The sequence below is a fragment of the Pantherophis guttatus genome, chromosome 12 (assembly GCF_059756535.1).
Source record: "Pantherophis guttatus breed Tessera chromosome 12, ASM5975653v1, whole genome shotgun sequence".
NCBI lineage: Eukaryota > Metazoa > Chordata > Lepidosauria > Squamata > Colubridae > Pantherophis > Pantherophis guttatus.
This window is the reverse complement of record NC_142074.1, coordinates 10,918,766-10,942,311: the sequence shown is the minus strand read 5'-3', so window position 1 is coordinate 10,942,311 and position 23,546 is coordinate 10,918,766. Positions and strand designations below refer to the sequence as shown.

The 23,546-nt window shown below is 42.4% G+C and overlaps 1 protein-coding gene across 3 annotated transcripts in view; it reads left to right on the top strand.

Moving 5' to 3' along the window:
* BRWD3 (bromodomain and WD repeat domain containing 3) overlaps nt 1-23,546 on the top strand; it is a 57,043-nt gene that overhangs the window by 14,963 nt on the left and 18,534 nt on the right. For all 3 annotated transcript variants that reach the window (XM_034434990.3, XM_087877407.1, XM_034434991.3), the window contains exons 11-26: nt 1,543-1,643; nt 3,179-3,219; nt 4,863-4,967; nt 5,391-5,544; nt 5,914-6,048; nt 6,641-6,769; nt 8,014-8,239; nt 9,637-9,804; nt 11,539-11,722; nt 13,382-13,475; nt 14,810-14,959; nt 15,927-16,003; nt 17,064-17,241; nt 17,378-17,494; nt 19,374-19,481; nt 21,586-21,710. In XM_034434990.3, the coding sequence (XP_034290881.2) occupies nt 1,543-1,643; nt 3,179-3,219; nt 4,863-4,967; nt 5,391-5,544; nt 5,914-6,048; nt 6,641-6,769; nt 8,014-8,239; nt 9,637-9,804; nt 11,539-11,722; nt 13,382-13,475; nt 14,810-14,959; nt 15,927-16,003; nt 17,064-17,241; nt 17,378-17,494; nt 19,374-19,481; nt 21,586-21,710 (2,092 nt within the window). The remainder of the gene's footprint in view (nt 1-1,542; nt 1,644-3,178; nt 3,220-4,862; nt 4,968-5,390; nt 5,545-5,913; nt 6,049-6,640; nt 6,770-8,013; nt 8,240-9,636; nt 9,805-11,538; nt 11,723-13,381; nt 13,476-14,809; nt 14,960-15,926; nt 16,004-17,063; nt 17,242-17,377; nt 17,495-19,373; nt 19,482-21,585; nt 21,711-23,546) is intronic.

Genomic DNA, 23,546 nt, shown 5'->3' with positions numbered 1-23,546 from the left:
TCTTGGAATACCCCCAATCAGCTGTTCCCAGAGGTTAATTTTAGCAACAGGTTCCTTGGTTGTGAGCTCTGTGCCTTGCTTTTTTTTTTGCTTTCTGCCTCTGAAACTTCTGAAACAGAAAAAACTTCTTTTTCTGACTCTGAAAGCCTCCAAAACAGCTTCAGAAAAAAAGCCTCTGAAGCTCTGTTTGGGGGCTTCTTTTCTGAAGCTCTGTTTGGGGGCTTTTTTTCTGAAGCTTCGTTTCTGATGCTTTTTTCAGCCTCTGAAACCTCCGTTTGAGAAGCTAGGCAGGGCTACATTCGGAGTATAAGACGTACCCAGATTTTCATCCTCTTTTTTGGGGAAAAGAGGTGCGTCTTATACGCTGAAAAATACGGTAGTTGTCTTTAAAAAATAAAAAGCAGTGTTGTACATTTTTTTTCATTGCAATAGACAGGAAGCTTTCTAATTGTTTCCAGTCTTCACTGACCAAAATATCCAACAAGCATTTTGGTGCTAGGAAATGAGTTGACTTTTGTTCAGAGACAATAATTTATAGATGCAGGTAAAGCAGTTTGTTACTGAAATAGCCCTTCAGGTCCAGGTTACTGGAGGTACCATCTCAGCCCACTGGGATTGGCTCCTCCTCCTCGTGCGGGCAGAGGAGGCATGCTGTGGGTCCCGTCAGCCCAATTATTCCGGCTTGTGGGGTCCAGGAGGTGGGCCTTCTCTGCTGTTGCTCCTGCCCTCTGGAATATCTTGCTCCTCTCCAATGTGAGGTTGGCCTCAACCTTCCAATCTTTTCATAAGGGCCCAAAGATATGGCTTTGCCAGTTGGCTTGGGGCCTCGGTGGGAGAACAATGCAGTGGAGGTGGTTGATTGAGTAATAACAGATCCCACCTCCCCCTCATCCCCCCCCCTGCCCTCCCCATGTATCCTAGGTTTTAATGTCTGATTTTAACTCTTTTATGTTTTAACTGTATATTTAACTGTAAGCCACCCAGAGTTATCCTATGGTAAGCTGGGCAGCCAATAAATTTTATAAATAAATAAAATAAATTTTCTGATTCTTAGCCATGCACTAGCTACTCTGTGCTTAAATTTTTTGACTATGTAAGTTTTGTACATTTATACATTTATATTCAGCCTTGGAACAAACTGGTTTTGCTAACAATTTACTTTACATGCAAAACTACCTTGGAAAGATCTTCATCCTTGAATGCTTCTAAAGGAGACAATTGCTATAATACGTTCTTTCGTTATTTCCCTTTTTAAAACTAATTAATGAAATATGCAGGTGGCTTTCCTTACTTCCATGGTAGTAGCATTCTAAATGCTAGGCTGATTGGTTATGTTTTAAATCCAGTTTTCTCAAATTGCAATAATGATACAGTAATTTTAGGGAAAGATTTTAGGGGAGAGTACAGAATGCTTAAAATTCATCAAATGTGTTGCTCCTTTGAAAAACTAATTGTGAAATCTGGCATGACTGCGTGAACTGCTCCGGATTGAAATATTAAAGATAACTTTCCATTTCTTTTCTTTTCTGATGTTTTTTTAAGGTGGCATGTTTATTGCAACAGGAAGCACAGACCACGTGATCCGAATATATTATTTGGGCTCTGAATCTCCGGAAAAAATAGCAGAGTTGGAATCTCACATGGTAAGGATTAAATCCAAGGAGAAACTTGGATTTAGTTATTCAGTTTGAAGAGAAGATTTTGGTGTGTGTGAGAGATGCCCCCAAACACACAATTTTAGAGAAGAACTCTTGGGTAGCCTACATTTTTTTCCCAGTTAGAAGAGGCACTTTCCCTGGTTCTTTTGGAAATCTTATAGAAAACCTTTTCTTTTAAAAAATATAACATTTGCTTACCAACGCATGTGTTGAGCTTCTTCAAAGGACTAGAATGCTCATTGATTCGTAAAGAAAGATTTTGTGTTATGAGCCATTTCAATCATTGTAAGGTACCCCAGCAAGCTAACGATTCAGCAACTAAGAAAATATGGAGATGCCATGTTTTATAATTCGACAATCCATAGCAACTTTTTCTGATCTAGACATTCTTCCAATACTTGGAATTCAGATCCCAAAATTTCCAAAAGCGTACGCATTGGGGATCCTGGGAGTTTAAATCCACACATTTGGAAGTTTGGGGGGAAGGTTCATGAAGTGTTATTAGAGAGATGACTGATGGTTTATGTGCCACTAGCTTCTGAGAGTAATAAATTCACCAGGTGGCTGGTGGTACTGAAGGTCACAAGGCTGACCATACATACATACATACATACATACATACATGTGTGTGTGTGTGTGTGTGTGTGTGTGTGTGTGTTTAAAGCTATCTGGCTGCACTATCATCAGTTTCTACTGTTGGTCCTAGAACGTTCCACCTGCAAACCACAAATCAATGCTCAGTAATCACGATCAATGAGTACCTGTGCTAGAATGTAGTGGGTTGGATTCTCAGGTGGGGAGTATGTCCTAGAGCCGTGATGGCGAACCTATGGCACGTGTGCCACAGATGGCATGCAGAGTCCCCTCTGTGGGCACGCGCACCATCGCCAGCTGCTCTTCTGGTTTCCGGCGCCGGCCACCTGGTCTTCGTGGGTGCCAGAGCACCAGAAAACGGCATGAAAAAACGGCATGAAAGCGGGCTGGAAAACGGCACCAAAAATGGCCTGGAAAAGGCCTGAAAACTGGCCAAAAAACAGGCATGCACAAGCCAGCCAGCTGGTCTTCAAGTTTCCAGTGCTCAGACACATACACACACAGGCATGCATGCACATTCATGCACAGGCACATGCACGTGCATTCTGGTTTGGGCTCTCGGTGCCGAAAAGGTTCACCATCACTGTTCAAGAGCAACTCAGTTTAGATAGTTTGTGTGAAAGAAAGAGGGTAGAGACAGCTCCTCCCTAATGGTTCCCAGAACATGTGCTTGATGTAGATAGTAGTCTGCTTCAGTTTGACAAGATTCTGTCTGTAGGTGTGGAACAATAAAGAAACTTGCTTGGAAGATCTGCTACATGTCATTCCTGCTTTTTGCGGCTAATGCAGTTCAGGATACTTACCTTAATTGGGTTGCATCAACTGTGAGAAATACTTGAGGGAGGAATGGAGCAGAGGGAAGAGATATTGAACAGTTGACAGAAACAAAAGATGTTAATTACAACCATTGTTTTATTATTCTAAAGGACAAGGTTGTTGCCATTCAGTTCTGCAACAATGGAGACAGGTAAGGATTTCTTAAAATGATCTCCTACTAGAACGCTGTTTTTCTCAAGTGCTTTATTAAAAAAAAAAAGCTTAAGAGAGTGATTAAGAAACAGAAACAACTGGAAGGTCCAGTTCTAAATGTTTGATGGTATACATATTCTCCCTACCTTTTGTAACACCTTACGTGTTCCATAAATATTAAACAACCCAACGTTCATTAAACGCATGAGCTGTTAAATAATCCCTAAATTAAAATGTAAGTTAGTAATAGATATGGGTAGCTTTTCATCCTTAATTTTATAGTATGTAGTTATTAAATATGCAGTTGAATGCATTTCATTGCATGAAGTCTCTCCTTCTCTATCTCCCTCCCTCCCTCTCTCTCTTTCTATCTCCCTCCCTCTCTCCTTCTGTCTCCCCCCCTCTCCCCCCCCTCTGTTTCTGTTTCTGTTATATTTCTAATCCCCCTTGCAGTTTTCTGGAATTCCCAGCCAGTATACCCACAATATGTGGATGCTTAAACTAAACAACAGCTGTAGAAACAAATATCTCCTTAGTTCTAGGTTGCTTCTCTCCTTGATTAGTTTCCACCCATTGCTTCTTGTCCTGCCCTCAGGTGCTTAGGAGAATAGTTTGACTCCCTCTTCTTTGTGGCAGCCCCTGAGATACTGGAACATTGCTATCCTGTCTCCCCTGTCTCCGTTCTTTGATATTAGCTTATATATAGTTACTGGCTGAAGAATGATGGGAAGATTATTGGGTGGGCTTTGAGCATGAAAATGAGAGGAGGCTAACATATATTTAATATTACGTGTTTTGACCGCAGCGAGAATTGTATTTGCACAATACTGGAAAAATGAGGAAACTCCTACAGATGAAAATGTAATTAAAAATATTAGATTGTGCAGAAATGGATAGATTAACATGAAATATAAAGGATAAAGAAGACACAGAATATTTTTAAACTTGGGATTGGTTTTACCAATGGTTAGATAATATAGCTAGAAATTAGAAATTGGAAGAATATCACTATATACAAGTAAATATTATTATTACAATTATTATGTATAACTAAATTGACCCAGACAGTACACTGTTTACTAAGCACTTATTTATTTATTTATTTATTTATTTATTTATTTATTTATTATATTTCTATACCGCCTTTCTCCCGTAGGACTCAAGGCGGTGTACAGTCAAGAAAAATATAGACACACAAACATCATAAAATTGCTAATTAAAATTATTACTTAGTTTGGTCAATTAAATAAAACCCAGAATTAGATCACATTTAAAAAATCATTCACATTTTCGTATGTTTAGCCCCGCTTGTTGGAACATCAGGGTCTTGAGGGCACGGCGGAAAGCACGGAGATCAGGGATATTCCGTATCTCCGGGGGCAGTTCATTCCAAAGGGTTGGAGCCCTCACAGAGAAGGCCCTCCCCCTGGGAGTCGCCAGTCGACATAATTTGACTGATGGTACCCTGAGTAGCCCTTCCCTGTGAGAACGAACTGGTCTTATGTATGTTTAAAAAAAAATGCATAAATACTTTTTTTTTAAAAAAAGAAAGAAAATGACAGGAGGCTGAAATGAACACAGATAAAGCAGGGCCTGGCCCAAGCAGCATCGAGTAATTGTTCTTTTTACTCTGAAATGCAGGCTAAGATTTGTCAGTGGAAGCCGAGATGGAACAGCCAGAGTTTGGCAATACCAGCAGCAAGAATGGAAGAACGTAGTCCTGGATATGGCCACTAAAATGACTGGGTAAAAAATCAAATCAAATCAAAAGCTTTTGTTTTTGCTAAGCAGAGATTAAAACCAAGATTAAACATTAGACCAACAATCAAGTAAACAGTACCCCAATCAGGAAAGACAAATGCAGACCAACAATTTAACACTAAATAACACTCTGACCAAGGAACGGGCAAGAATACTCCCACCAACACTAATGGGGCAAGCCACTACTAAATAAAAATAAGAGCAAGCCCCATTTCGTTCTAGCACTGATGATATTACCTAGTTTGGTAATGAAGCGTCTGCAAGAAAACCATCAAGCCAAGGAACCCACTGGGATCAACCCTGAGCTATAAATATTCTCTTCTATCGGTATTTTAGTTCAGTATCGATCAATTTATCATTATGGATATTTTGCCCTTTGCTATACTGTTGTAGCTTTAATTTTCCCAGGAACAATGTCCTGTCTGGTGAAGACAAAGTGTCCAAGCTGAAGGTGACTATGGTAGCCTGGGATCGATACGATGCCACTGTTATTACAGCAGTGAACAACTTCCTTCTGAAAGTGTGGAATTCTTCTACCGGGCAGCTTCTCCATACTTTATCTGTAAGTTTTTTAAAAAAAACTACCCAAGTTGGCTTGTTACAGAGATCGACATTTTAAAGTTCTGTAGGCCATTCAGACTTTGAAACCCCAGTTGTAATAAATTAGTAACACGGTGAGTCTGGCTTCCCCAGGGACTTTTGCTTTGCAAAAAGCGATCACGTGATATTGGGACACTGCCACCGTCATAAATATGAGACTGTGGCCAAGGGTCTGAATTTTGATCACGTGATCACGGGGATGCTGCAAAGGTCGTAACTGGGAAAAGTGGACCTAAGTCCCTTTTTTCCAGTGCCGTCGTAACTTTGAACGGTCACTAAATGAACTGTTGTCGTCAGTCGAAGATTACCTGTATCTTTACCTTTGTTACAGGGCCACGATGATGAAGTGTTCGTTTTAGAGGCTCACCCGTTTGACCAAAGGATCATGCTGTCTGCGGGCCACGATGGGAACATTTTCATTTGGGACCTTGAGAAAGGAACAAAAATTCGCAATTACTTCAACATGGTAAGACCTGGTATGGGACGTCTCCGTCAAGTGGGTGGCTTTTTCACCAGTGGAGAAAGTTACATAAATGTCTTAGGCAGGGGTGAAATGCTACCGGTTCGGACCAGTTTGGGCGAACCGGTTGTAAAAAAATGGTACCGGTTCAAGCCAACCGGTGTTTCCGACGATCAGCTGTGACATGCGATTTATATTAGCTAGAATTGTCAGATTTCCTGCTTTCTAGCTAATCTAAATCGTGTGACACAGCGGATTCCTTCCCCCCTTGCTGTTCTACTTACCTTTGCAGACTCGGAAGGCTTCAAAACGTTCCTTTCTTAGCACTGCGCGGGCGCGCCTCAGGCAAAGCGCGCTCTCGGTAGCAGACTTACAGAACTGGTAGCAGACTTCAGAGGATTTCACCGCTGGTCTTGGGCATGCCTTTATTTCTCAGTTGTACATGGCTACTCCTCTAACAAAGGGAACTCCCACCTTGTTTTGAAACTGAGCAAGTCCGGTAGACCTCATTGAGGGGCTTGGTTTGAAAAATGAAACATTTTCAAACGGTTGTAAACGTGCTTCCCTCCTCTCTCTTTTTATTATATTATTTTAACAGATCGAGGGGCAGGGTCATGGTGCTGTGTTTGATTGCAAATTCTCCCCAGATGGTCAGCATTTTGCTTGCACAGATTCACACGGACACCTCTTACTCTTTGGATTTGGGTGCAATAAATACTTTGAAAAGGTAAGGCTGAACATTTCTAGAGCTGTTATTTGCACCGGACATAAGCTTAGCATGTGCATTAGATAATTCAGATTAAACTCTTATAAATATTATAAATGTATGGATAAGCTTAAGCACGTCCTTTGGGCTCTGTTCAAGCCAATAGAAGCTTCCCATAAATTAGCTTTGTCCTTTTTGATTTGTGATACTTGTAATACCCTGTTTTCCCAAAAATAAGACATCCCCTGATAATAAGCCCAATTGGGCTTTTGAGCGCATGCGCTGAAATAAGCCCTCCCCAGAAATATTTAAACGCAGAGTTGGAAATCAGGTAAGATGGCAAGAGAAGCCCCGTCTTGCTCCACGTGCCCCAAAATAATAAGACCGCCCCAAAAATAAGGCCAAGCGCTTATTTTGGGGTTCAAAAAAATGTAAGACAGGGTCTTATTTTCGGGGAAACAGGGTAGTTAACGTAGATTCCTTCCACTGTTGTGTTTAGAATACGTTGGATTGCAGGTCACGTATAATTTCTGCCAGTCATACCTTAAATAGGTCTTGGAAATAAATGGGTTATGAAAAATAAGTACAATATAATTCTTTCTCCTGAAGAATTGATAGGCTATTACAGTGATGGCGAACCTTTTCGTCACTGAGTGCCCAAACTGGTGTGCACACACCAGCGCATCAGAAACCCAAAGACCAGCTGGCTGGTGTGCATGCGCTCCGGCACAGCACCCGCACGCATGTGCACGTGCGCGTGTTCCGGTTTGGGCACTCGAAAAGGTTCACCATCACTTTCCTAGGTGAGCAGAAGCAGAAGAACCCACAGAAACCAGTAGAGTAGCTTCTGGTTTGGCATCGCGGCGAGACAGTCAGGGGATTAGCGGGCTCCGTTGAGCTCCGCGAAAACCCAGACTGACGAACCGCTGCCGTTGGGTCTTCGGACCAGAACCGTCCTGCAGGGACGGGGAAGAAAGAGAGGCACCTCGGAAGACCAAGAGGAACAGGGAAGTTCCTCGAAGGTCAGAGGAAACTCTCTATGACTCGGTGGCGGGGGATCTCAATTCTTGTAGTATGTGAAACTGTATACACTTTGATCAGCCATTCTTAGAGTCCAACTCTCACATGCATACAACATTAAAGGGAAGACTATTGCTCTGTTTTTTATATTCATAATAATAATTATTATTCTATCTATCTATCTATCTATCTATCTATCTATCTATCTATCATATATATATCTGCACTCTTTGTGTCTCATGTAGATTCCAGATCAGATGTTCTTCCATACAGATTATCGGCCGCTGATCCGTGATGCTAACAATTATGTGCTTGATGAACAAACCCAACAAGCCCCACATCTCATGCCTCCCCCCTTCTTGGTAGATGTGGATGGGAACCCTCACCCCACAAGATACCAGCGACTGGTGCCCGGGCGAGAAAATTGCAAAGACGAACAACTTATCCCTCAACTGGGCTATGTAGCAAATGGTACAGAATTTCTAACAGAGCTGAAATGATCTGGTGGCGGTGGGGATACTTACCACATCATCTAGGCCTCGTTGGTGGGACGGCCTGTGAAAATGGCCCAGAGATTGTAACATGGTTATTGGTTGTCATGATACCAGAATGGTAGTTTCTTTAAAAATGCCTCTACACTTTGTACATTTGGAATGCAATACAGGTAGCCCTCGACTTACAACCACAATTGAGCCCAACATTTATTTTATTTATTTATTTATTTATTTATTATTGCGATTTATATGCCGCCTTTCTCCCGAGGGACTCAAGGCAGCTTACAAAATGACAATTTCCGATACAAATCACAATAAAATAAAATTAAAATCAACACCCCAATTAAAACAGTTTAAAATTATAACAGTGTACATCCAAACGGAATTGTCAAATCCAAACGGAATTGTCATCCAAACGGAATTATCTTGCTAAGCAAGAAATTTGTTAAGTGGGTTCTGCCTTATTTTGCAACCTTTTGTTGTGGCCCGCTGGCAGCAGAGTCGGACAGTGAGGAGGTTGGGGAGGAACATGGGCCAGTCCTGGGGGCTGGGAAAAGCTCGGACGAGGGCTCTGCGTCGGAGGCAGAGAGGGAGATAGACCAGTGAGGAAGAGGAACAGCTGGAGCCCATTCCCAGTGTGTGCATGCACAGAGCTGCCAGAAGACAAGAACAACTCAGAAAGCAAGGGTCAATTTGGGATTACTCCCAAGTCACACCTTAGAGGTTATTGGCCCTTCCCATAGGAAACAAAAGAGGAGTGAATGGGGAGGGGGCTTTTGCAGGAAACAATTTGTTCTGTGAGTCTCAGAGACTCTGTACCACGTTTTGCCTTGTATTGCACTTGGAAACTAGTTACGTGGCAGCTTGCCAAGCGAGATAAGGTCTGTGTTGATAAATATTCCTTTGAAAAACTGTTTGGACAAGCTTTGCTGACTGTGAATGAAAGCAATTCACAGTCGTGTAAATAAAACAGGTTTTGCCGGGACCAAGACTCTGCTTCCTGCTTTTTAAGGGAGCCTAGGTCAGAACACCTTTCTTGCCAAGTTGTTAAGTGAATCACTGCGGTTGTTAAGTTAGTAACATGGTTGTTAAGTGAATCTGGCTTCCCCATTGACTTTACTTGTCAGGAGGTTGCAAAAGGGGAACATGTGACACCCCCCCCCCGGGACACAGCAACGGTCATAAATAAGCCAAGCATCTGAATTTTGATCATGTGACCATGGGGATGCTGCAACAGTCATAAGTGTGAAAAATGGTCCTAAGTCACTTTTTTTTTTCAGTGCTGTTCAAAGGGTCACTAAATGAACTGTTGTACGTCGAGGACCAGCCGCCGCTGGTTCCTCTCCGCTTAATGCTATGTTTGGTCTCCCAAAGGTGATGGTGAAGTGGTGGAGCAAGTGATCGGACAACAGACCAACGATCAAGAAGGGAGCATCCTGGATGGGATAATCCGGGAGCTACAACGGGAGCAAGACCTGAGAAGGCTCAGCGAAAGTGAAGCGCCACCGAACCCCCCGCAGAACAGATTGCAGTCTGTGCACGGTAAGAGTCCCCTCCTCTTGTCCTCCTGCGAGAATGTGGGAAATTGCAACTTTCTCCACTGTCCTTTTAATAAAGCAAAAACGGTAGAAGGTTTTTTTTAGGAGGGGGGAGCGGTTTAGCTCGGTGTGTTCTGATTTTGAGAGGTCCTTGGTGCTTTCTGAGCTTAGTGGTTTTCTTGCAGACGTTTCATTACTCAAACTAGATAACTGCTAGCCCTGATGATAGAATAGAATAACAGAGTTGGAAGGGACCTTGGAGCTCTTCTAGTCCAACCTCCTGCTTAGGCAGGAAATCCTAAACAACTTCAGACAAATGGTTATCCAACATCTTCTTAAAAACTTCCAGTGTTGGAGCATTCACAACTTCTGGAGGCAAGTTGTTCCACTGGTTAATTGTTCTAACTGTCAGGAAATTTCTCCTTAGTTCTAAATTGCTTCTCTCCTTGATTAGTTTCCACCCATTGCTTCTTGTCCTGCCCTCAGGTGCTTTGGAGAAAAGCTTGACTCCCTCTTCTTTGTGGCAACCCCTGAGATATCGGAACACTGCTATCATGTCTCCCCTAGTCCTTCTTTTCATCAAACTAGACATGCCCAGTTCCTGCAACCAACCATTCTTCAAATGTTTTAGCTTCCAGTCCCCAAATCATCTTGGTTGCTCTTCTCTGCACTCTTTCTACATTCTTAGCATCTTTAAGGTACCTAGTTTGATGGTATCTAGTTGGGTAATGAAACGTCTGAAAGATTGACTCAAGATCCAGATGGATCTTGACAGACTTGAACACTGGGCCCTATCTAACAAAATTAAATTCAATGTACAGAAAAGTAAAGTCCTACACTTAGGCAAGAAAAAGCAAAAGTACACATATAGACTGGGTGAAACGAGGCTTAATAGCAGTAATATTGAGTGGGATCTTGGAGTCTTAGTGGATGACCAGTTAAATATGAGCTAACAGTGTGCAGCAGCAGCAAAAAAAGCCAATGGAATTCTAAGCTACATTAACAATCAAGATGAAGTGAGGTACTAATACCACTCTATAAAGCCTTAGTAAGACCACACCTAGAATCCTGCATCCAGTTTTGGACACCACACTATAAAAAGTTGTTGAGACTCTAGAAAAAGTACAGAGAAGAGCAACCAAGATTATTAGGGGACTGGAGGCTAAAACATGAAAAACGGTTGCAGGAACTGGGCATGGCTAGTCTAGTGAAGAGACGGACCAGGGGAGACAGGATAGCCGTCTTCCAATACTTGAGGAGCTGCCAGAGAGAGGAGGGGGTCAAGCTATTTTCCAAAGCACCCGAAGGCCAGACAAGGAATAATATTGCTTAACGCCTTGTAAGCCGCCCTGAGTCTCCGGAGAAGGGCGGCATATAAATCAAATAAAAAAAAAAAATAATGGATGGAAACTGAACAAGGAGAGATTCAACCTAGAAATAAGGAGGAACTTTCTGTTAGTGAGAACAATCAACCCATGGAACAGAAGTTTCCTTCGGAAGTTGTGGAAGCTTCATTACTAGAGGCTTTCAAGAAGAGATTGGACTGGTGTAGGGTGACTGCTACACTGCTTGGGTGAAGGGCTGGACTAGATGACCTACAAGGTCCCTTCCAACTCTGTTAATCTGTAGTCTTCGAGAAAACCACCAAGCTCAGAAAGAAACAAGGACCCCTCATTTCAGCTCCGAGCTGCAAATATTCTCTGTTATTGCTCTGATTTTGTTTTGCTTGTTTTGGTAGTTTTGAGGAGCCCAAGCTTGGATATGGCTTCCCCCACAAATGTCGGGCTCAGACGGAGTGGTCAGATTGAAGGTGTCCGTCAGATGCACCACAATGCTCCAAGAAGTCAGATGGCCACAGAGAGAGATCTAATGGCATGGAGTAGGAGAGTAGTAGTAAACGAGCTGCCTCCTGGACTTAGCAGGTAAAAAAAAAATGGTTGTGTCAAGGAAGTTGGGGCTTGCTTAAAATGATTGCTTAGGGTTTCTCCATGCAGGTAGTCCTCAATTTATGACCCATTTGTTTTAGTGACCATTCAAAGCTACGATGGTGCTTAAAAACGTGACAACCAGTTCTTGCAATTACAACCATCACATCACACTGTCCCTTTGGTCACATGATCACAATTTGGATGCTTGCCAACTGGCATGTATTTACAACCCGTTGCATTGCAGCATCCCAGGGTCACATGGTCACCATTTGTGATCTTCCCAGGGGAAGATCTTCCTTGCTAGCAAAGTCGGGAGGGAAAGCCAGATTTGCTTAACAACTGTGCCCAAAAAGGTTGTAAAACTATAGTGATGGGATGTCTTACTTAACGACCACCTCACTTCCATGAAGTTCCGGTCCCAATTGTGGTCATAAGTCGAGGACTGCTTTTATAGGCTGTTTAGCACCTTGTGAAATTAGCCCAGCATGCTAGCTGCAGAATTCTGGGAATCAAAGTCCACAGTTCTTAAAAGTTCCAAAAGGTTGAAAAACAAAAGTCTAGGCGATTTAAGGGCATAGTAGAATGCTTCAGCCATGGACCAGGGGTGAAATGCTCCCGGTTCGGATCGGATCGCCTGATCCAGTAGTGATGGAGGCGGGTGGTTTGGAGAACTGGTAGCAAAAATCCCTGCCCCTCCCCATGCCCAGCTGAGCCGCATAATCATCAGAGGCTTTTTTTTTACTTTTAAAAGCATTTTTCCGACAACTTCGGTCAAAAAAATGCTTTTAAAAGTAAACAAAGCCTCTGATGATTGCGCCGCTTGTCAAAGGCATTTAAAAGAAAAAAGGGGTTTTTTTTCTTTTAAATGCTCTGATGATCCAAGCTGAGTTCCCTGATTGACAGAGGCTTTCAGGGAACTCAGCTGGGATCGTCAGAGCATTTAAAAGAAAAAAAGGGTTTTTTTCTTTTAAATGCTCTGACGATCCCAGCTGAGTTGATCGACAGATCGTCAGAGCATTTAAAAGAAAAAAACCCTTTTTGGGTTAGGTTAGGTCTGGCCTAACTCTCCATTTTTAATTGGCTTTTAAACTGGCTTTTAAATTGGGTTTTAAACCTCTTTAGATAAATTTGGATGTTTTTAATCTTTGAGCCTAAATTACTTAATCTGTTTCTTAATAGTTTTTAACTTCTATATGTATTTGTATTTATTATGAATGTTCACCGCCCTGAGTCCTTCGGGAGTAGGGCGGTATACAAATATGAAAAATAAATAAATAAAATAAATAAATAAAATGCTCTGACGAATGCTCTGACGATCCAAGCTGAGTTCCCTGATCAGGGAACTCAGCTTGGATCGTCAGAGCCTTTTGAAAGCATTTTTTACAACCTCTTAGCCGAAGAGGTTGTAGAAAAAATGGTTTTAAAAGTTTTTTTAAAAAAGAGGCCATGCCCACATTACCCCCCCCCCGCCCCACCAAGCCACGCCCACAGAACTGGTAGTAACAAATTTTAGATTTCACCCCTGCCATGGACAGTAGATAAAATTACTAATCCTTCTTTCTTAAAAGGAAAAAAAAAAGGTTTAGAACCAAGTAACAGGAGATCTTTGAAAATATTTGGACAATAACCCAAATTTGATCTTTCTTCTGAAAGAGTTCAGGAAGAATGCCGAGCAGCCAAAGGTGAATTGGAAATCCACCTGTATACCCTTGAAAAGAAGAGGAAGCCATCGCACACTTTGCAGAGGGTGAGAAATGTTTTCAAAAGCGGGATTTTTTTTTCCCCAGGCGCAGACCCTCTTCACTAACTAGTTGGAAATTTAGCCCTTTTATATATGGATGGATGGTGGAATATGTTAAAAGAAAGATTTAGATCTAGGGAAATTATTGGTAGAAAGAAGCGAGGCCTATGGAAAAAGCATTGTATTTGAACACAATTCGGCTTTTTAAAATTCTAAAATCTAGTGACAGATTTTATTTTCCTGGGCTCCAAGATCACCGCAGATGGGGACTGCAGCCAAGAAATTAAAAGACGCTTGCTCGTGGGGAGGAAAGCTATGGCAAATCTAGACAGCATACTAAGAGCCTTGGTAGTACAGTGGTCTAAAGCACCCTGTTATTAAGAACAGCTGCCTGCAATTACTGCAGGTTCGAATCTCGCCAAGGCTCAAGGTTGACTCAGCCTTCCATCCTTTGTAAGGTAGGTAAATTGAGGACCCAGTTGTGGGGGCAATAAGCTGACTTTGTATAAATATACAAAAGTATGAAGGCTATTGCTTAGCGCATTGTAAGCCACCCTGAGACTCTGGAGAAGGGCGGCATATAAATCAAATAATAATAATAAAAAAAAAAGCAGAGACATCACCCTGCCAACAAAAGTGCATATAGTCAAGGCTATGGTTTTCCCAGTTGCAATGTCTGGCTGTGAATGTTGGACCATAAGAAGGCTGAGCGCCAAAGAATTGAGGCCTTTGAACTCTGGTGCTGGAGAAGACTCCTGTGAGTCCCTTGGACTGCAAGGCAATCAAACCGGTCAGTCCTGGAGGAGATCAACCCTGACTGCTCTTTAGAAGGCCAGATCCTGAAGAGGAAACTCAAATCCTTTGGCCACCTAATGAGAAGGAAGGACTCATTGGAGAAGAGCCTAATGCTGGGAAAGATTGAGGGCAAAAGAAGTAGGGGATGGCAGAGAACGAGGTGGCTGGATGGAGTCACTGAAGCAGGAGGCGTGAGCTTAAATGGACTCCAGAGGATGGTAGAGGACAGGAAGGCCTGGAGGAACGTCGTCCATGGGGTCGCGATGGGTCAGACACGACTTCGCAACTAACAACAACAAAATTTTAAAATAACAGAGTTACCTGAATTCAAACAAAATTGAAGCAGATGTTTCCAAATTTGTAGTTGCAGTTAATGTTTGCACAAGAAACAAACAGGCAGGCAGGCAGACATGTGTGCCTAGAATTTGCGATGCCATTCATAGCTACGTTCAAGAACATAAAAAACTTGCTTCACCTTAAAACGTTTTCTTGCAGCAAACGCTTTAAATTTTCTATCTCCTCTTTTTCCTGGTTATTCTCAAAAGAGCGACTACCAACCCGGTAGTGGGCGGTCTTTGCGCAGAAACCAGCGCAGGCGGCAACACGCTTACCAGACGCGTTCCACCATTGACCGTCACTCACAAAGTGTCAGGAGAAGTTCCCACACCCAGGAAGACTCGGAGAGCTCCTCAGAGGTGAGACCATCCGGGCTTTTTTCATTAGTTTGCTTTAGTGCAGAGGTCTTCAAACTTGGCAGCTTTAAGACTTGTGGACTTCAACTCTCAGAATTCTCCAGCCAGCTATGCTATGCTATGCTATGCTATGCTATGCTATGCTATGCTATGCTATGCTATGCTATGCTATGCTATGCTATGCTATGCTATGCTATGCTATGCTATGCTGGCTGGAGAATTCTGGGAATTGAAGTCCACAAGTCTTAAAACTGCCAAGTTTGAAGACCTCTGTTTTAGTGTGTGGTTGCCTAAGGTTCTGTTCTTTTGCTATTTCCCTTTCGTTTAAAACAACAACAACAACAATTATACAGGTAGTCCTTGACTTAAGACCACAGCTTTCTATTTCTATTGGTAAGCTTAACTTAGGAAGACCTCACCCAAAAGAAAAGAAATGAAGAATGCTTGTCCCAAAGGTGCTTTTTCAGAAGACAACTGGACTTCCTTGTTTTTTCTTTGAAGACGTTTCGCTTCTCATCCAAGTAGCTTCTTCAGCTCTGACAGGATAGTGGGGAATGGAAGGATTTATATTCCTTGCAGACAGCTGGTCATTTGCACCCTTTTTGAGGGTTGTTGAAGCACTTGAAGGTTTATCTGTGTCCTCAGGATCTCCTGATTCCTTTAGACTACAGGAACCATTTGCACTACTCAGGTAACCCTGAGGACACAGGTAAACCTCCAAGTGCTTCAACGACCCCCTAAAAGGATGCAAATGACCAACTGTCTGCAAGGAATATAAATCCTTCCATTCTCCACTATCCTGTCAGAGCTGAAGAAGCTTCTTGGATGAGAAGCGAAACGTCTTCAAAAATTAACAACAACAAGGAAGTCCAGTTGCCTCCTGAAAACACACCTTTGGGGCAACCACGACCTGGATGACTGAGAATCTCTACAGACTTGAAGAACGTTTGGGTTTTTGTCTCCATTTCAGGAAGTTGATTCCGTGGGCACCAGCGATGGCTCTGGAGATGACAACGTAGCTGCTTGGCAGAGCGAAAGCAGCTCCAGGTATTTTAACTACCCTTCATGAAAAGGGGAATAGTTCATCATAGAAAACGCACACTTCTGCTCGATAGTATTCTAAGGCCCAGGAAAGAATCAATCAATCAATCAATCAGTCAATCTATCCATCCATCCATCCATCCACCCATCCATTCATTCATTCATTCATTCATTCATTCATTCATTCATTCATTCATTCATTCATTCATTCTTTCCTGGGCCTTAGAATACTATCGAGCAGAAGTGTGCGTTTTCTATGATAAACTATCTGTGACTTCTTTTTTTTTTCTTCATGTTTTATTTGTTTTATTTATGTAACACTCAGTTTTCATCAAACTGTGTGTATTGTTGGTACAATTATGTTTAGATGGTCATATTTATACATCTTCATTATATTTAGTCATCACCATCATATTAATAATATAATAACATTATAGTATAATAACTTTAATATTTAACATTTAACATCATCTTCTTTAATGACTCTCCTCGGTACCATTTCCTTCCTTTATATCTCTTCCTTTTTAACTTCTGTTTCTATTATCTAGCCATTGATAAAATGTGTCCCATATCAAAAAATATTCAGTTTCTTTTTTATCCTTAATAGCAAGTGTTAATCTATCCATTTCTGGACAATCTAATATTTTTTAAATTACATTCTCCTCTGACTTTTAATACTGCCTTGGGCGCAAAATCAGCTGGGTTCCCTTGGGCCAGCCACTAAATCTCAGATCTAGGGAAGAGGGAATGGCAAGCCACGTTTGAAAAACCTTGCCAAGAAAACTTCAGAGTCTTGTCCAAGCAGTCTCTGAGAATTGGCACAGTTGAACGGAAGGAGAAAAAAAATAGAATTTGGTGGCAAATGACAATTTAACTAGAATTACTGGTAAACTAGAAAAATTCACCTAGTATTAAACTAGAAAGGAATAAACTTGAGAAGGGTAACATTTCCCTTTATATGACTACTTCTAGGTAGGCGACAAGCTCTAACTTCCCTTTGAAGCCCTTCGAATTGCGTTTAACCCTACTTGTTGTTTCTCCTTATTTTTTCACGTGACCATTTCAGCGATTCGTCCAGCGAATATTCCGACTGGACGGCCGACGCTGGGATTAATCTCCAGCCTCCGAAAAGACAGACAAGACAAGCGGCTCGCCAGATCTGCAGCAGCTCTGAGGATGAACATGTCAAAGAGACAAAAGGACAGGAGGAGAAGCGCAAGAAACCCAAACAGGCTCGGAAAAAGGTAAGCAAGTTTCAAAAATGACACCCCTAGAAGTGTTTGATTAAGGCAAGGTCATTCACCACCGCCTTACGATCTGTGCATCAGTTACTCGGTCTCTCTGCTTTTATTCAAACTTAGAAATGTTTCCCTTTTTAAGAAACCCAGTGGATTGCTGTCAATGGATGCTGAGCCTACAGAAGAATGGTTCGCTCCTCACTGGATCTTAGACACCATCCCACGGCGTTCTCCTTTTGTCCCTCAAATGGGAGACGAGGTACTCACAGATTTCAATTCTTGGCTCAGTTTAACCTCCAATAACTATTCTGCATCTTCTATTAGAGCTCACAGACTCAATTTATAACACCTTATCTAATAAAATTTTCATGAAATGATGTCTTTTATGTACAGCTACTTTTATCAGGTCAAAAAGGATGCGGTGGCTCAGTGGCTTAGACGCTGAGCTTGTCGATCAAAAGGTCGGCAGCTCAGCAGTTTGAATCCCTAGTGCCATGTAACAGGGTGAGCTCCCGTTACTTGTCCCAGCTTCTGCCAACCTAACAGTTCGAAAGCACGTAAAAAATGCAAGTAGAAAAACAGGGACCACCTTTGGTGAGAAGGTAACAGCGTTCTGTGCGCCTTTGGCGTTTAGTCATGCTGGCCACATGACCACGGAGACGTCTTCGGACAGCGCTGGCTCTTCGGCTTTGAAACGGAGATGAGCACCGCCCCCTAGAGTCGGGAACAACTGGCACATATGTGCGAGGGGAACCTTTACCTTACTTTTATCAGGTCAACATGAAGTAGTTTCTTTGAATGTGGCCATGCCATATGCAAAATTGGGCAGGCTCTTAACCACCCACTGATAACCCACCACTACTTTATTTTGTCTTTTATTTATTTTTATTATTTTCAACACTTTTATTTATAGTGATGATCTGTGAGCATAATAAAAATTGATTGATTGATTACCGTCCGATAAAGTTCACAGAAATAATTTTAGCCATCCATAATAAAACTGAAGGGATAAATCTTTTCAGACATGCTGGCACGATCTCATTTCATGTCGGACTCTTACCTTGGGGAATGACTACAGTAGATTCAAAGTATCGTAATAATTATGTCAAGACAAAGAATGCTATTTGGAATAAACTATTTATACGAAAAGTATTTTAAGTATTTTTGGGTGGGTGGGGAGGAGTTTATTACAAGGCTGGAATTTCGCAGAAGTTTTTTATTATATGTTGAGCTTTTAATTATTATTATTTTTTACATTTTGTAAGCTGCCCAGAGTCACCTATGTGTGAGTTGGGCAGCTATATAAATTTGTTAGATAGATGGATGGATGGTTGGATGGATGGATGGATGGGATAATGGATGGATGGATAGATAGGTAGATAAGATGATAGATGGATAGATAGATAGATAGATAGATAGGTAGGTAGGTAGAAAAAGAAAAAAGGAAAGAAAGAAAAAGAGAAAGAAAGAAAGAAAGAAAGAAAGAAAGAAAGAAAGAAAGAAAGAAAGAAAGAAAAAGAGTAAGTAAGTAAGTTTGGTAATATGACTTCTCCTATAAGAACTCTGCCAAATAGGCCTTCTGAGTTCGTTGTCCTTTTCATGAATTGCAAGTAAAACTGGAAAACCCTTCAGGCCTGTTGATCTTCTGATTTGGCTTACAGACACACTGGCAGAGGTCTCAAGTGGAACCATAAGTCTCCCCAAGGACTAGAATTCAGTGTCAGTTATGCTGCCGTCTCAGTCCAATGCTCTTTTGCATGTTCAGAATACATAAACCGCTCACCTGCTTAGGCAGCTGTGAATTCTGATCAAAACACAACTTACCATCTACTTTATGCAACAGACTATGACTCCAGATTTGGATATCGTGCAAAACTTTCATTTTTTCACCCCTAAGATTTAATGAAAGAAGCAAATGGACTTTGAACATGCGAAGTTACAATTCATTAGCAGATATTAGTTCTGGCATCCTTTTCTTTTGTAATATGCAAATGATGTACTTTCCAGAGCTCCAAAGATGAGCAGTAATTTAACCAATAAACAGGGTTTATTTTTAGGATTCAGTATTTGAAACATTTTAATGGAAGTTGCTTTCCAGTGTATAAACAGCCCTGTTTTCTCATCTTCCTTCCTTCCAGATAATCTATTTCAGGCAAGGGCACGAAGCTTACGTGCGTGCAATTCGGAAAGCAAAAATTTATAGCGTTAACATACAAAAGCAGCCATGGAATAAAATGGAACTCAGGGTAAGCAGTCGAGAGAATTTTATGGTGGGTTATTGATTGTGGCCATAATGTACTTTATATATCATGTCCAACCATTAGTCTACCCCAGCATTTCTCAACCTTGGCAACTTTTAAGATAGGTGGACTTCAACTCCCCGAATTCCCCAGCCAGCTATTCAGAAGCAGCTTTCGGGTAATAGTTTCCAGGTTTTCCCCAGTCCTGTCTGGAGATGCTGTGATTTGAGCCTGGCGACTGGCTGTACACAAAGAGCTCTTGAAAACAGCCCTGTCTTTGATGAAGGAGTTTGATAGGATGTGAACATATCTGCCTGATTATCTTCTGTAGTGCATCTTAGCCAATAAATGAATGAATGAATGAATGAATGAATGAATGAATGAATGAATGAATAAATAAATAAATAAATAAATAAATAAATAAATAAATATCTAATAAACAGGTCGGCTTCAAAAAATTTAGCAAGGGGTTCTCTGTCTGGTTGCTGGATGGGCATGGCCATAGTGAGCGTGGCCTAGTCGGCCTCCTACATCATGGCAGGGAGGGCGTTTTTGCCCTCCCCAGGCTCCAGAGGCGTCCAGGAGGGCGAAAACGACCTCCCCAGGCTCCAGAGGCCCTCTGGAGGCCAGAAACGGGCCTGTTTCCAACCTTCCTGAACTTCCAATAGGCCCCTTTTTCACCCTCCCCGAGCCTTCCTGTGCGCTCTGCACTTACCTGCATCCAAAATGGGCCGCGTGAGGACTCCTGGGAGGGGAGGGGCAGGGTGGGCGGGGCCAGCCAGGAGTGGGATTTGGGGGTTCTCCGAACTGCACAGAATCTTAGCTAGAGATTCTCCTGAACCCCTGCGAACCCCCAGCAGCTCATCCCTGGTAATAAATATAATAAATATAAATAATAAATCCTGAGTCCAGTTATGTATATCATGATATAAGGAAAATAGGCCACTGTGTGTGTGTTGGGTCCAAAACCAAGGCAATTCTTCCAAACCAAAAATTTGTATTGTTTCACACAATAAAGAACTGGCAAGATTCTGTCTATAAGTGTGAAACAATAAAGGACTCCGCTTAAAACCGTAAGCTGTGATTGAGGGTGGGGGTGGGAATTTCCCTTGTTTATTAAGCCCCCAGCAAAGGAACAGTACAGTGCAGTGGTGAAATTAAAAAATTTCCCCTACCGGTTCTGTGGGTGTGGCTTGTTTGGGGGGGTGTCATGTGACTGGGTGGGCATGGCCAACTCGACATCAGTCACATCGAGGGGCTCCTCACCGGCCCCTCCCCTCCCATCCACTCTTTGTTGCGAATGGCAGGAAAATGGGGAAGGGAATATTCCTGCCTACCATCCTTCCCTCAGTCTGTGCTGAGATTGAGGAATGGATGACAGGCAGGAAAATCCCCTTCCCCATTTTCCTGCCTTTCACGAAAATGGCTCCATTCCAGCTGCTCCCCCTGTCCCCCTCCCTCCTGGGGACTATCTTAAAGGCACAGGCTGCAGCAGCTCCGTTTTGAATGGAGAGAGAAAAGTTAGCATTCTCTCTGCTGCATTTAACATTGAATTCTATGGCAGAGAGAATGCTAACTTTTCTCCCTCCATTCAGAACGGAGCTGCTCCTCCATTTATGGTTCCCTCCCGGCCCCCTCCCTCCTGGGGACTACCTTAAAGGGACAGGCTGCAGCAGCTCCATTCTGAATGGAGAGAGAAAAGTTAGCAGTCTCTCTGCTGCATTTAACATTGAATTCTGTGGAATATCGAGCGGCCGGAAGAGGTGGCCGGGCATGAGTGGGGCCAATGAGGGATGATTACTACCAGTTTGGCAAACTGATGCCAGTAATCCCTAGAGGTTCGCCCGAACTGGTAGGATTTCACCCCTGGTACAGTGGCTCAGTATATATATAACCTTATCCTGATTTGACTCTGATTCTAAGGATTCAGGGATGGCATCCATGTTTCATTCCTGGTATTGCTAGAATCGGAGTATGAAGACATTTCTATCTTAGATGCTCATTTAACAAAAGCGCGGTCCGTTTAAATGCTCTTTGCCCAGGTGTGCTTTAAAATTCAAAACAGGAAGCAACCCTAAACTGTTGACCTTTTCTGATCTTTGACAAACAGGAACAAGAATTTGTGAAGATTGTGGGAATTAAGTACGAAGTTGGACCACCTACGCTGTGCTGCTTGAAGCTTGCCTTTCTTGACCCCATCTCGGGCAAAATGACAGGGGAATCGTTTTCCATAAAGTGAGTGGCTCGCTAAAGCTCTAGTTAAACTTCATGGTGATGCTTTTGAGCTTTTGACTTTCCTCCCCTCCCATTCTTCTTCCAATCATGTTTTTTTTGCCAGGGATTCCCAAAAAGTTGCAGGTGGGGGAGTATTAACAATCATTCTGTCATGTTGATATCCTTGCAAATAAATTCAAAAGTATTATGCTTTTCCTAAGCTATGAAGACCTGGATCTTCACCCAGGATTTTAGGATGGGAGGGTGAGACCCAGGGGTGAAATGCTACCAGTTCAGGCCAGTAGCATTCGCCTGAACTGGTAGTAAAAAAATGCTTTAAAAAAGTAAAAAAAAAAAAGGTTCCGAGGATCACGGGCACAGCTGATTGTCACAGCTGATTGTCCAAACTTTCTTTCAACTTTTTTTTAGTTAAAAAATGCTAAAAAAAAGTTTTTAAAAAAAGTTGGCTGCACCCACCCAGTCACATGACCTCCACCAAGCCACGCCCACCAAGCCACGCCCACAGAACCGGTAGGGAAAATTTTTGAATTTCACCCCTGGTGACACCCCTCACTTCATTGCACTTGCCATCTTTTAACAATTCCATTGTAATGTCTCTGGATCGTTACGAACCACTCAGAGTCATTGGCCACTATACATATTTAAATTATTTTTATCATTTAACAACCACAATTGAGACTGGCAACCAAGTCCTTAAGCAAAAATCATTGCTAAGTGATCTTTCTCCCTAAGCACTTACCTCCTTGCTCTTACTTCCTCTGCTTTACAGATCTGTGAAGGTCGTAAATGCAAGGATTAGTCCAAGTTACTTTTTCATCACCGTCGTAACTGTGAACGGTTGCTGAAGGAGACAGTCCCTAAGCGACGGCTACTTTTTATTGTTCTTTTTTTGATGGTGCACTCAAATTTTTTAGTTCCTGGCAATTTCCTGGACTGGTTTTCTTTCAGCCTTCCTGGCCCAATGTCACCCAACTGGTTTTGTACCTGTGGCAAGATTAGATCTCCCAGTTTTTAGCCTGGTGTCTGAACCAGTACACCAAACTGGCTGTCTCAGCCGCAGTATTTTAATTAAATTAGGTATTTTGGGAGACTCTACATGTGCTTTTCATTCTTCCCAAAAGCGCGTAATGGAGGTCTCATTTTTTTTCTTCTACTCACCAACTATGCACAGCAACCTTCGACCATACTTAAGGTGGAACTAGAACTCACGGTCCCCTAGTTTCTCACCTGATGCCTTAACCCAGGGGTGTCAAATTTGATTTCATTGAGGGCCGCATCAGGGTTGTGTTTGACCTCGGGGGGCCGGGTGTGTGTGGCCGGGGTGGGCATGGCCAGCTCGACTTCACTCATGTCGGGGGTGCTTGTGGTGGCCCAGGCGGGGCTGGGGGATCCATTGTCTCTAGTGGAGGAGGCGAGACCAGGGAGAGCGCCAAAAACCCTTGGGTATTGCACCAAGGGCTCCAATTACAATCGGGACAACACATGATTTCTTTTTCCACAGTCGCTCAACTTCAATTTGTAAGTCCCGGTACTTTGTGATTTTTTCTTGCTGCTTATCTTCAATTCGTGCATCACCAGGTATTGCAACATCAATGAACCATACTTTTTTCTTTTCAACTATTGTTATGTCAGGTGTGTTGTGGACCAAGTGCCTGTCAGTCTGAATCCTAAAGTCCCACAAGATCTTGAGTTTCTCATTCTCTAAAACTTTCTCAACCTGATGTTCCCAGTGGTTTTTGCTGTATTCAAATCCAAACTTCTGGCACAATTTCCAGTGAATGATTTTAGCAACACGGTCATGGCGTTGTAGGTAGTCAGTTTGTGAAATTTTGCTGC